General features: G+C 41.6%; 1 protein-coding gene across 1 annotated transcript; it reads right to left on the bottom strand.

Annotated features, from left to right (window-relative positions):
- Positions 1 to 438: 438 nt before the first annotated feature.
- On the bottom strand, positions 439 to 12,904 carry c5h16orf45 (chromosome 5 C16orf45 homolog). The gene is made up of 6 exons (XM_005797226.2): positions 12,559 to 12,904; positions 8,279 to 8,399; positions 6,299 to 6,372; positions 3,302 to 3,416; positions 2,688 to 2,770; positions 439 to 2,592 (listed from the first exon to the last, which is right to left on the bottom strand). The coding sequence occupies exons 1-6, from the start codon at positions 12,644 to 12,646 to the stop codon at positions 2,474 to 2,476; spliced, it is 600 nt and encodes a 199-aa protein (XP_005797283.1). The 5' UTR covers positions 12,647 to 12,904; the 3' UTR covers positions 439 to 2,473.
- Between the last annotated feature and the right edge of the window lie 967 nt (positions 12,905 to 13,871).

Below are 13,871 nucleotides of genomic sequence, written 5' to 3'. Positions count from 1 at the left end.
TGGCGCTTGTAAAGTCATGCAGATGGACGTATTGTTTGAGTTCATTTTAATGATTTATGGCTTAAAAGAAAGCGAAAACGCAATGTTCACTTTAGTAATACAATATCTAATAAAGTTCAATTGCGAGGTAATTAAACCTTAGTATTTATTACCAAGTGATGTCAATTATTGCTGGTAATTAGTATCACCAATTTTAATTGGTGATACTAATTAGTTTTAGGATGCCAATGACTGTTTAGGCCGTTTATAAGTTAATTTTTATACGTTCCACTTCTAAGAGCCTACATTTTTGGCATCTTATTAGGTGGAATCATCCAAATTAACCAAAGTATATACTCGCCACCCCAAAAAAAGAATTTGAGCCAAGTGAAATAAGTTGACATTTTAATAGCATTCTCATTGTACTGTACTTGCAGAGGGCAAACATGACACGGTTCGTTCTTGAAAGATGCTCTTTATTGAAACATATTTACAAGTGTTTTCAGCTTATTTTCTGTGTATTTGTTTGTTATTTTATTTTTTTAAACAGCAGAACTTTTATAAAGTCACTACACTTACAGGACGTCAAGTTATCAGAAGAAAGAAGTGATAAGAGCTCAACAGTTTTCTTGACGCGAGTCGCTAAAGTCCTAAATACACTCAAGCACACACTGTTTATTGGAGGCATTTAAAAGGGCTTCATTCCTTTCCTGGTGTTTATCATAGAAATGCAAGATTAAATTTAAAGGATGCAAATTTTTTTTGAGGGTTTATGATCACCACAGGTGAGGTTGTACTGTCTGTTATGTCCAGGTTGTTGATGGTGTCTATAAGTGACCCTGCAGAATGAGGAAGCATGACCAATGGTTACATTGGAGGTATTTACAAGCGTTGAACTGTGATTCGGAGTAACGTTAAAGAACAAAAGTGACATCAGACTTCATGCCAGTCAGCAATCTCCACCTGTTCCCCCCCCCTGTGTTTGCATAAAATAAAATCCCAGAGAGCAGGAAGGTCCTGCCTCATCAGCCTGGTTGTCATTTCAGTGGATTCTCATCTGTGATCAGACGCCAAACTGAGAGGTTTATCAGAAATCAGAGATGTGCATCACCTGATCTATGCCAGATTGTTAGGATTTTTTTGGTCCTAACAGTCAACCTGTTATGAAGCCATTTCTAAGACTTTGGGACCCCATTGAGAGCCGTTATCCACAAAAGGAGAAAACAAGAAAACCTGCACAACTCTCCAATGGTACCCATGATGGCCAAGACTATTGAGAAAAGATAAAAACTTTTTAAAGGTGTGTGCTGTTATATCTGACCTAAACCTAACAGCATTTCCAGGGGGGGGAGCACCATACAGTGAACCATGGTGGTGGCAGTATGATGGTGTGGGGCACTCTCATAGTTTTAGAACCTGCAGCAGGTCTGTAGATGTAGAAATGCATCCAAAAATTGCAGGTCAGTAGGACTGGAGTTGGGAGTCCACCGCCACAAGGTTTGGATCCTCCAGACATTTGTTGTCTCCAGTTTCAGGTGTGTCTCCAACACAGCTGATTCAGGTGTGATAAACCAGGGAAAGAACTAAAGCGTGCACGATAAACGCAACACTATGACAAGGTTTGAAAGATGTCATTAGAAAACAGGCTCCGTTATCTCGTGAAAATCGGAGAGGAAAACATTTGCTGTTGGAAAATAAGATTTTCAACATCAAGATGAGAGAAATAACTAATAATCTTCAGGTAAAGATATCCAAACGAATGTTTACGACTGTCTGATTTTGGCATTCGTAGAGAACATCTGTGTCTTTGGAAGCTCGTCAAAATTGCTGAAATCAAGTCTGATTGGATCAACTGTTTGCAGCAGCGGTGAAAGCGTTTTAAGTCAGCATGAGATTAGTTATTTTTATACATTTTTATCCAATATTGCCTACTGCAGGGATTGTTTACTTGTAAACTGCTGACTTTGATGTACAAAAGTATCCACTGCCACCCGACCTTTAAACATGAACCAATTCATGGATCAAATTTGCTCATCGGAACAACTTAGACTCACAAACTGGGATAAATAATAGCTTATGAATGAGAACTGTTGTCCTAAATGACACAATGAGAGGCTTCATGTTCATGTCAGAGAACCCCGCTAATCACTGATGTGATGGATATTGTGCTTTTGGATGCATCCTCACCTTAAAAGGAATGCGACATACAGGAAGGACCTGACCTGCCTCTGCATAAATACATCAACCATACAGCTATCAGACTCTATTTACAGCTCTGCTTAGTTCATGTACAGTCCTGGTAGATGTGCGCCCACTGTAAAACACCCCACCTTGAACACTGATCAGGGATCAGTTCCCACGCGCCTGCAGCAGGGAAATAGATCTGATTCCTGAACGGGCTCGAGGGCGAGTGCTGCTGTCTGTGGTTCTCTGAGAAACAGGAAGTGTTTGGGTCATGTGACATGAGAGTAGCGACCGTCGATAAGGGGGTCGGTTACATTACAGCACACTGGGCGACTCCGCAGCAGTCCTTGATGATGGCCGCCCCTGACTTGGTGATGAAGGGTTTGTTGGGAGGCGGCTCTGGGATCTGTCGCTTGGGCTTTTGAGGATCTGCAATGAGATTAGAGGACAGAGATTTTTTTTAAAAAAAGCACATGTGCAGCTAGTTTCCATCTCTGAAGGCGAGTTTTGAAGCTCTGACTCACTCGCCGTGGCTTTGAGTTTCTGCTCCAGAGGCCGGAGCTTCAGCCGGAGGAACTCGGCCATCTCCTTGTCCTCCTCCTTCTCCCTGAGGAACGATCACATCTCTAATGCAGCTCAATAAACATCAGCAGTTATCTGACCAGACCAAACAGAACCTGTATTCTGCATGGTTTATTAAAGCTTTGGCCTTGTTGACTAAATCAATTAGTCTGAAAGACAAAATCCAAACTCAATTAGATCTGACAGTTTTTTTTTTTCCAGAGGTGGGTTGAGCGAGAGCAGCATCGCTTCAAAACAACATTTTTCTGAATGAAGTCACTCAAGCGAATAGTAGACGGCAAAAACATAAAATCTTACCAAGTCATTTTGGTTTAGTTTCTAGTGCAAATGAGACAAAAACTAACATTTCAGTAAGACAAATGCTTCTTTTAAGTAATAGCTCCTTAATATTGATGGAAAACCAGTTATTTCACTTATAATAGGATGAATAATATTCAGACTCGTCCATCTCATTCACTTTGTTTCTCCCGCACCATGTCTGTATGAAACACTCAGACACAGCTGCACTAAGAGACAAAATCCCGGATATTAACTCTGCCCGTCATGCAGGTGGTACCTTAATCTCTCCACCTCGGCGTCGTCCACCAGGAAATCCCTTTTCTGCACCAGTTTATGGATCTTTAGGATCAGCTCCTCCTCCCGCTGCTTGTGTTTCTTGTTCTTTTCTTTCTCTTTTGGCAAATGACAAAAAAATATGGTATTAATAACAGTGTAGACTACAAATGAACCATTTCCTAAATCCCAACATCGCAAATAGATCCTTAACTCTCTCTTTGCTATTAATGGCAAATAAAGCATTAACTTCAACATACAAATACCAGAGAGCTTGCTTTCTCTTTAGAGAGAACATCCGTTTTAGTATTGTCTGACCTTCACGCATCAGTGGAAAAACCAGAGCCGCCTACTGTATCATATGAACATGCATGTACGCATGCTTGCAGCTGAATAGGCAGGTTGTCTCAGGACGGGGGAAAAAAAGGGAAATAAAACGAGTCATCTGCACACGTCGGCTCTTTGTCCTGTCTGGAAGTGAAAGTGGGGCATTGCAGCTGCAGTGACTGCCCCCGTGGGGGCAGAACAACCTGAAGGGTGCAGAACTCAGGGAGAGGGGTGGCTCTCGTTGTCCTGAGCTGGAATAACTGGAGGCCCTCCAGTTGCTCCATCTGCTGCTGGAATACTGCAAAATGTATTTATTTTTGTTTCACTTTCGTGGCTATCGGCAGAGTTGTCAATAAGTGGGACACCTGGGACTTTGCTTCAGACAAAATCTTTTAGCTGGAGAGTGAAGTTATCCCTGCCTCAGTTAAAAAGATGAATTTATCACAAGGCTTGTTGCTCACATCAGATGTGACCAGCTCTTTACTTTGCTGCTCGAGCACCAGATAGATCGGAAACGCAGCTCTCGCTCAGAGACGGCCGCAGAAGTCTTTTCGGGAGAACAGAGTCATAGCAACCGTGGCAGAAATAAAGCTGCTCTGGTTTTGGGTACTTGAGGCGGCTGGGATCAGATCCTGCAGCAGAGACAGAGCGGTGTGCGTTGCGTCAGGCCATCTGTCTGAGCGACCGGGATGATAATGATCAACAGAACATGAGCAGATCCACTGAGAAGTGGGTCCAAAAGAAGAAACGGAGGGAGGAGGGGGGAGGATGTTGACCTCTGTGTTGGTTTTAATGAGCTGGGACATTCAGGAAGCAAACATTTTATTACTCAGAGTCAACAAGCTAAGCAATTAGGCCCATTTTCAGCAGGATGTTTCTGTGTGAGGAAAGCTAATGCTGATATGATGCTAATGAAATGTTTTAGGCTTTACTTATTAAGAAACAAGAATATAAAGACTAAATAAGCCAAGGTGACGTTCTTATTTTTCACTGATAAACACAAACATCCCATCATGACAGCAGCAGATGTCTACAGGTTGTCAGGTGATCCACTTATTTTCTTTCCCAGCTTTAAAATAAAATCCCCCCCCCAATGTTTGAGATGCCACCCGTGTGTTGTCATGTGCGTCCTTGAACATGACACCGCCACCTCCTCTCCACCTCACACACGCAGACTCTGACATATAATGAAACAAGATGTACATTCTCTATCAGGGGGCGCGTTATCCTGCTGTTGCCAGGTTTTTATCTCAACTCCCTGCTTTGTGTTACTATGGGAGACGCTGCTGACGTCAGAGGAAAACTTTACCACGCTCAGGATGCGCATCACACGGGTGTAGAGTTATGCCTCCATTAGAGTTTTTACTGTCGTTACTATTAGATTCAATTATGTGAATTTTTATCTGGAAACTGTCTGGCTGCTTCTGATGTATGTGCTCCGATTAATTTTTATCTGCAGAAAAAAAAAAAACGTGTCAAACTCAAGGCCCATGGACCAAATCCGGCTCATCAGAAGTTTACATGTGGCCCCTAGAAATAAAACACTCTTTAATATAACAATTGTGTGCCTAATTATTATTTTATCAATCAAAACAAAGCAATTTCATCTGCATTCTGCCAAACTGGATCAAGGTGAAAATATATCTGATGTTATTTAATTTCAAGAAGTGCTCATCAAATGTAGAGTCGGCTGTTTATTCATATTTCATCAGTTTGTTTATGGGTTTTATCAACACATTCTGCCACAAACCGTCCCTTCGGAGACATTCTCCATGTTGATACGGCCCGAAATGAAAACGAGTTTGACGCCCCTTATCTAAGTCATAAAATACTTCAGAAAGAAATTAAGACTGTTCGGCTTTAAAAAAAAAAAAATCCATCACAGAGGAAGTTGCATTTTTAATCATTTACTGTAAAAAATATCTGTTTTTTAATTGGGCCCTCGCAAAAGTATTTGTAAGATTTAGAGTTTTTCATATTTTGTCAGATCAGTAGAGAATTTTCTGGTGACTCATTTTGTTCATTAGTTATTGTGTTTAATTGTGAAAGCATTCAAGTGTTAGAAAGGCGGTTCTGTTGACACAAACTGACAGAAAGCAAACACCGCCATTTTCAAATCCTATTTAGATGATTTTAAAACAACGTAGTGATTCTGTTCAATTTTACAATTCGCACTAATCTGTTAGTGAGAATTGACACTCTGTTGGTCTGGCACACAGGTCTCAAACTCCAGTCCTCGAGGGCCACTGCCTTGCAACTTTTAGATGTGCCTCTGCTGCACCACCTGAACAGAATAATTAGGTCATTAAGGCTCTGGAGAACTGATCTACACAAGGAGGAGGTAATTAAGCCATTTCATTCCAGCGTTTTGTACCTGTGGCACATCTGAAAACTGCAGGACAGCGGCCCTCAAGGACTGGAGTTTGACACCCCTGATAGCACATAAAATCTCAATGCACACTCTGAAATGTTGTGGTTGCAAGCAATATGACAAATTGCCTTTACAAGGCAGTGGGAGATTTTCCTCTCTGCTTTGGTGCAGCTTGTACTTCGAAACCAAAATGCTTCTCTTTGGTGAAGTTCGGAGAGGGACGACTGATATTTTTCTCAGTTCTGTTCATATAAAATGCAATCTCCTTCGTAGTTGTGCGCAGTAGAATATACGCCAACGTACCTGGTACTGAAACAATCTGTCTCAGCTCCTGCTTTAGGCTCATGATGTCTTTGCAGAGCTGAATGTCATCCATCCTGAGAAACAAAACAAATAGAGAGGAACAGAACAATGAGTCAATGGCCTCCATCAGATTAAAGGGCTTCTTATATTGTTAGCTCAATTTATTTTGGAAATCAGACTGAGTTGTCAGAGGCATGTTTTGTTTAGAGGATGCTGGGGGAAAAAATAGAGCAAAAGCAAAAGATGCGAAGGAGAAGGTTTGTCAGACAGGATATGGTCCGCAAAATATCCTGTCATAAAAGAAATTATGTGTATAGGTTCAACAAAAAGCAGAAAGTCACATTTTAAATCAAGCAGCAAAGTTGCGTTCTGGATAAATTACTCTCCAGGGGGTCTTCCCAACAGCTTTATTATGCTTCACAACTGAATTTCTCTACGAAAGCATAAATCGACTGACGGAGGCTGGTTGTTTGCACTCTGATATTTAAACAGTCTCTCAGATGTTACCAAACCAGGCTTGCGTCAGCCTCAGGCATCTGTCACAAATCATAAACACGATGAAGAAAGATGCATCAACAAAACTCATCTCTCTGGAGAACTCTTTATTGGTCCTCCATCGGGCAAATTCCCCCCTGAATCCCTCCCGTCTCTGACATCATCCACAGATTTGTTTCACGCCATGACAGATCAGACCTATGACTCATCCACACCCTCCCTCCCTCCCTCCCTCCTCCTCTTCTTCTTCGTCTTCTTACTGTCACTCTGCTTAACACCTCCCTCCCTTCTTTGCCTGTGTTTCCTCACTTGCGTTGCCTTGTGTTTCACCCTCTAAATGCTATCCGTGGATCCCGGCCACGTCCGTACGTTGACGTCCACACTGGGTGTATGTGACGTCTTGCCACTGCAGACTGAGAGGTTAGCAGATAGCAGACCTGACGAAGCCCGAAGATTTCTGTTTTGCCCTTCAAATTGTTGTTGTGCGGTCAAAAGCAGACACCAATAAAACTCCAGAAATAGAGAGTTGAAGCTGAATTGGATGAAGAGACAGAGGCTCCCGTAACTCCACAGCCATCACTAAAGATGCCCGTTGTTGTAGTTTCACCCTCACTGCCCTCATCTTCAACCAGATCGTCACACTTTTCCCCTGACAATTATTATTTTGTGGAAGTTGTCGTCTTCAGCACTACTTAACTCCTGATTCCTCTCCTCTATGATATCACGAGGAAAGGAAGTATGTGGAAATTATGAAGCAACACCTCAAGACGTGAGCCAGGAAGCCAAAACTTGGACAACAAACATTGACCCAACTCAGTTTTGGAGTGACGATCGGTTGGAATTCCAGCAAACTACTGGAAGCAGCTTGTGAAGGAAAAATGTTTGATCCCGGCCATACAGCATTAAAGCCAATTCTACCTAAATACTAAAAAATATATATATACATGTACATTTCTGGCATTGAATAAAGGTTTAAAATAATCTCCAGAAAGTGTTTTGTAACTCTTATTATTTTCACTGTTAGCAAGCAGTTATAATTCAAAGCTAACCAACCTAAAGCAGATAAAAGTTTACTCTGCTTCAGGCATTAAACCATTGGATCTGATTTCAACTATATGTCTGCTGTGAAAATAAAAATAAAAAATTTTAAAAAGCAGACTGTGTAAGGAAACAGTTTTAAACTCCCTCCGGAAAACTGATGTAAAATCCGTGAAGCTGCCAGCAGCTTCATCACAGTGACTCATTGGTCTGCTGGCGGCGTTACGCTCGCTGAATAGTCAATGGACGCTCTCAAACGCCCAGTTCATAGAGTGTCTGAAGTAAAGCAGCATCTGAAATCCTCCCAAAAAGTCTCGCTGCGACAAGATGAAGCTCATTCGCCCTGCCGAGGACCGCTGCAGGAAGCGTGACGCCACTTCACCGATTACCTCTCCTGTCACATTCTGTTCGCATCGGTGTGAAACGACACGGACGAGTCACACTCACATGAAGCGCAGCTCCGACTCCCTGCGCACCAGGACCTCCCGCAGGCGCTGGATGCGAGCCATCTCCACCTCGATCTCCTCCGGAGACACGGTGCTCTCCGCCATGGACACATCGGAGTGACCTGCGAGTGAAACAGAGCCCCAGTGTGATGGGAAGGAAACAGAAACGAGTAGGCCTAGTTTCCCCCCCACACACACACACCTTAGTTTCAAGCAGTGATGTTGTAAAGACAGAGAGCGCTCACTCCACGCTGCAGAGTAAAAAAAAAAAAAGCTCCAGCTGATTCTGATTGACTGCAAACCTCAGAGTGTTTTCATTTCTTGGAAGCTTTGCCATGACATCAGGCGATGTTGCGCTTTTCATGTGACGAGTGTCTTCACACAGCCGGGGACGGGTGAGATTTCCGGAGAGAGCAGCAGGACGTTTTTTGTTTGTTTGTTTGTTTGTTTTTTTTAATAGTTTATTTTGAGTCCGACTGAATAATCTTCCCGAGGTGACGGCTGTTATTGTTGCAGAAGGGGAGGAAACCCCCTCTGTGCTGGCATCGATTTTACACAGCACATCTGGCAATTATGTGCACAAACTGCAGCCTCTGATGACGATCTTTGCAAACCACTTAATCCGCTGATCAATTTACTGCTGAAGATGCTCCAGGATCTGCAGCCACTAGCACGGTGCTGACCTTTCCAGCACACAAACAGCAGCTCGGCTCTCGGTTAGCAGCACAGATCTGGTCTTGTTACATCCGAGCTACAGCGGCTTAACCACGCTGGGGGTTTTTATAATGACATTAAAGCAACAAAATAATTCAGAATTTTAAAGTAGAACAGATATTATACATGGTTTAATTTTTTTCCACATAACAAAAGTATAAAAAAATGAGGTATGTGTATGAACCGCATTGCTTTAATACCCCAAAATTAAATTCAACGCAGCCGATGGTCTCCAGATGTTGCCTCATTAGATGTCCGTCTGGCTTTAAATTAATCTCATTAATCCAGATGTTATATGAAGGCCTGGGAGGTTTGTGACAAAACATTAAAGAAAAGAAAAAGCGTCATGGAAACCAAGAAACACAGCAGAAAGGGCAGGAATAAGGTGGTGGAAAAATGTTGAATCTGTTATGTACTGTAGGTCATCATCACAATTAATCATCCCACACCTAACAAGAGTGGGAAAGGAAAGTGTTGATCAAAAAATGTTGACAACTACTGTTCGTTCTGCCTGCATGACATAAATCGGACTCTTTATGAACGAGTAGAAGAAGAAAGCCATCGTTCAAAGGAATCCATGAGAAGTCGTGTTTTCCGCTTGTCACAAGTAGGTGGCATAACAAACTAACTGATGCGGAGAAGGTGTAATCATGAGATGAAGCCAAAACAGAACTTTTTAGACTACATGCAAAAGTCTACGTTTGGAAAAACCAACACTGCACATAACCCTGAAAGCACCATCCTCACAGAAAAACCTATGGGGATGTTTTTCTTCGCGCCGTACAGGAGGGATGGAGCTGGATGGTCGATGATGCGCATAAACCTAGAGCTACAAAAGGGAAGGTTTGGGTCAAACCTTGCTTATGTGTTAGACGGGCCTAGTCAAAGACCTGAATCCAACTCAAAATCTGGTGCAATATGTGGAAACTGAAGTTCACAGATGCTCTCCATCCATCAGGCTGTGCTTTAGATATTTTGCAAAGAAAAAGAGTCAAACTTTTCAGACCCAACATAAGTAAAGCTGAAAGAGAACACTCTGCTAAATCCACAGAATCCCCTTCGTATCTGCAAAGTCATAGAGTGACAAGCTGAGCTGAGTTAATGCTCCAAGTTAACGTCTAAGGACAGCTTTGAACTTAGAGAATTTGTTGTTTTTCTCAGAAACTGTGAAGCTGCTGTGATTCACGCCAAGGCACTGGAAATCCAAAATCACTGTAAGAAAATGCTAACAGCAGTTACAACGACCTGAGTCAGAGAGGATCAGTAGAAACAGAAGTGAAATTACATATAGATAGACTTGATTTACTAAGTGACTTCAAGTGGTTGAATTGGTTCTTATCAGAGTAAAAGGTGATAACTACAGTGGACGCCATACTTTTCAAATGTGCATTTGCAAACAAATTGAAAATAATCTACATAGTTATGAGGAAAACCATGAATATTTCTTGATGTTGTTTAAGTTGTTTTTGTTATTTCTGGAGTTTAGAGGATTGTAACATGTAGTATCTAGCCCACTTCTAAAGCACTAACCTTTTCAACAACAACAGCACAATTTGTTTGGGGCGAAAAAAAGACCCTATACTGATTTCATGATCTCAAAGCAAGAGGGTCACAAGTTTTGTTTTGAACATTTTTCACGGATAAATCACCTCTGCAAAAGCCAAGCATCACATTAGACGTTTCAATATTCTACTGCTCTTGGGGGACCGCTGTTAGTCTGGAGGCAGCAGCTTTGTACGCTTATGCCTTGAGCCGGCCATAGCTTCTTATAATTTAAACCTTTAACAGAGTTCCCTTAATCATGTGGCCATTACTTTCATCCATGCTGCAGTGAAACCCACTGACAGAGAAATACACTGATAAACAACAACCCCCTTCATATATATAGGAACCGAGTAAACAACTCAAGTTCCCTGTTTTTCCTGAGTCAACAGCGATGATGAATCCATGGTTTATACTGTAGCAGTGGAAGACCAGCTGGCCGGGCGCTGCAGTCTGTTTCTGTGGGGTTCTGCACGTAGATGGAGCTGACTCACCACATAAATGTCTGTGCAGGACCACTCAGTTTCTTTTCTCTCTGCTTATGGTTTCAAATCATTTAATGTGCCTGTAGATAATAAACACTCGTGGTAATTCAAGGCGAGTATCACAGTGTTGCAGCATAACACAAGCTAAGGTGTTGTTTTCCTCATCTTCCTTCTTCTTCCACCATAAATAGAGGCCAGGTGTCTATAAACAGATGGAACAAGTTGCAGTAGACCGATACTTTACCACTAAAGGTGCTGATGTGACACCTACATAATATCTCTATAGCTTCTTCTCATATCAACAAAAAATTAAAACCACAGGACAATTAATTAAAGTTTTCTATGAACCTCTAACAGTTGACCTGCAGACTACCACCCATTGTTTTATGAGCAAAGTAGTGTAATGCCACATATAATTATTCAGGTTTATTTAACCCTATTTAAATAAAAGGGCGTGCTCCTCATCAAACTGCCTGGAAACTCTGCAGCACCCAGACTGAACTAAACAACATAGAAATGTCAGCGTATGTCACCCGATGCAGACGCCCCTGACATATCCTGCAGTCACGCTGAATGCTCTGCTGCTGCTGCTGCTGCTGCTGGACCGGACCTCCCCACACTCAGACAAGAGAACCAGGTGAGCACCGAATACAAACCACAAAGTGCTCTATAAATATGCATTTATATTTTGGGGATAATGAAATGCAAACACAGCAACTAAGTCAAGACACACAAAAAAACAACAACCACCGAATTAAGTGTTTCCTCACACCTTGGTGAGTTATCAGAACCAGCAGGGATCCATGAAATAAAATAACAGATGTTATGTGAGCCGGGTCATTGATTTTTTTTTAAATTTTTTATTTTTTACAGGTTTAGATGTTGGAACAGGAGAAAATAATTGATGATGTAAGCAAACTTTTAAAACATTAAGTTAATTATAAGTAAAATGAAAGTTTCTTCAAAGGTTTAACAAGTGATTAGAATAATCACAAAAACAAATGTAATTTACAGTCATCTTGAAGATTGCAATCACTTTTTTTTTTAAATCAAAGCAATAACCCTGCATAATGACGCTTTTTAAAATGATGTTTAATGCGTCAATCAGAGTTACCGTAAATCCTTATTAGTCTACTCAGTCTGAGTCATCAGCCCCATGCAAACTCCTCCTCGGCTTACAGTTACCAGTGTTTAGTTTTTGACAGTAGGCTAACTAACACGTTCATGCATCCTGCACACCGTAATGTTCGCTGTAAGATTTAGTGCTGTGTTTGTTAGTGCAATTATGATCTAAGGCTTTAGGGATGTATATTGACTCAAAGTCATCCGCAGCCTCTTATTACCCACCGTGGTCATGTAAGTAAGTAATAGGCCTTAATAGCACTAAAGCAACGTCAGGCTGTCGATACATCAAAACGCTTTTGTGAGTCACACATTAACCATTTCAGCGCCGACCGAAATTAAAACTACAACACCGGGCTTTGTATTAGAAAGAGCTCTGCGTTTAAAACATCAGTACACCCGGATGCATGTCGCCCACCTTTGTCCGTCGTCCACGCCGTTTCCGACACGGCGCCGTAGCTCCGGAGCGCTCGCTCGGTGTCCGAGAAAGACTTCTTCATCTCCATGCTGGAGTGGAGGGGGAGGGAAAAACAAAAAATCCGAGGAGCGAGTGAGAACCTAAAGGTATAATCTGCAGCTTCTCCTCCCTGTTCGGGTTCTTCCAGATGAGTCAGTGTTCACCCGGCGACAAGCGACCAGCGACCCGAGGAGCTGAGAGCATCTTCAGCCGAGTCTTCAAATCCTGCTGGACAGAGGGGGATGCTGGGAGCATGCGCAGTGCGGGCGGAGATGTGGGGAGCTGGAAGACGCGAACGAACTCTGGGATGCTGATGGTGATGACGATAAAAATAAAACAGCTGGCCTGCACACCCACGCGCGCGCGCACCCCTACACACGGACACACACGCACACACACACACACACACACACACACACACACACACACACACACACACACACACACACACAGACACAGTGAAACACATTCGGATTATTAGAAATATGCATTGCAGAAGGCAGGGTCTGACTTTTGTTCTTTTGACAAAACGGAGAAAACAATGAAAAAAATGAGAACATCCCCTTTGTAGTACCTTTTTCACACTTGTGCTGCTGTGATATGTATTAATAATTTCTAGTTGCTTTGTGTTCAAATGCTTTGGACTATCATTTCCTGAATGTCTTAGTCTGGGCTAATGTATTATTTATAAATAATTTCATTCAGACTGTAATCCATTTAGGTATAAACTTTTTAAGAGTAATATATCTCTATAGAAACCCAATGAAAAACACAGAGTCAAAATAAAGTTTATTTTTATTAACTTCGTAGTATTATCTTTTATAATTAGTGCAACAAATGCAAGACAATATCAATTAATTTTAAACATTCAAAAGCACCAATCTGTTCTCACACCCAAAAAGTCAGAAATATCTGACTGTGCAAACCAAATATTATAAAATGATCCAGCAAAAACGAAGGGAATATTCAATTACATTTCATATCCAGTGTATCAAATCACCATACAAATATTTACTTAAGAAAATATTTGGGGGGGGAGATCACATCATATTACACAAATAATAAATCCATAATTCCAAGGATGCAGTTTAAACATAAATAGGAAAAAACTGCTGTAGTGCTGAATTTATTTTCCAACAATCTCCAAGTTATGCTCTTATATTGATGTAAAATTAATTTAACTCAGTTGTGTGAGATACATGAAATGTTACAAGCAGATAGAACTGCACACTCACATCTTCTCTGCACTATGAAAAACAGAAGTGAATATTTTT

The sequence above is a fragment of the Xiphophorus maculatus genome, chromosome 5 (assembly GCF_002775205.1).
Source record: "Xiphophorus maculatus strain JP 163 A chromosome 5, X_maculatus-5.0-male, whole genome shotgun sequence".
Classification (NCBI taxonomy): domain Eukaryota; kingdom Metazoa; phylum Chordata; class Actinopteri; order Cyprinodontiformes; family Poeciliidae; genus Xiphophorus; species Xiphophorus maculatus.
This window is presented reverse-complemented; position numbering and strand designations above follow the sequence as displayed.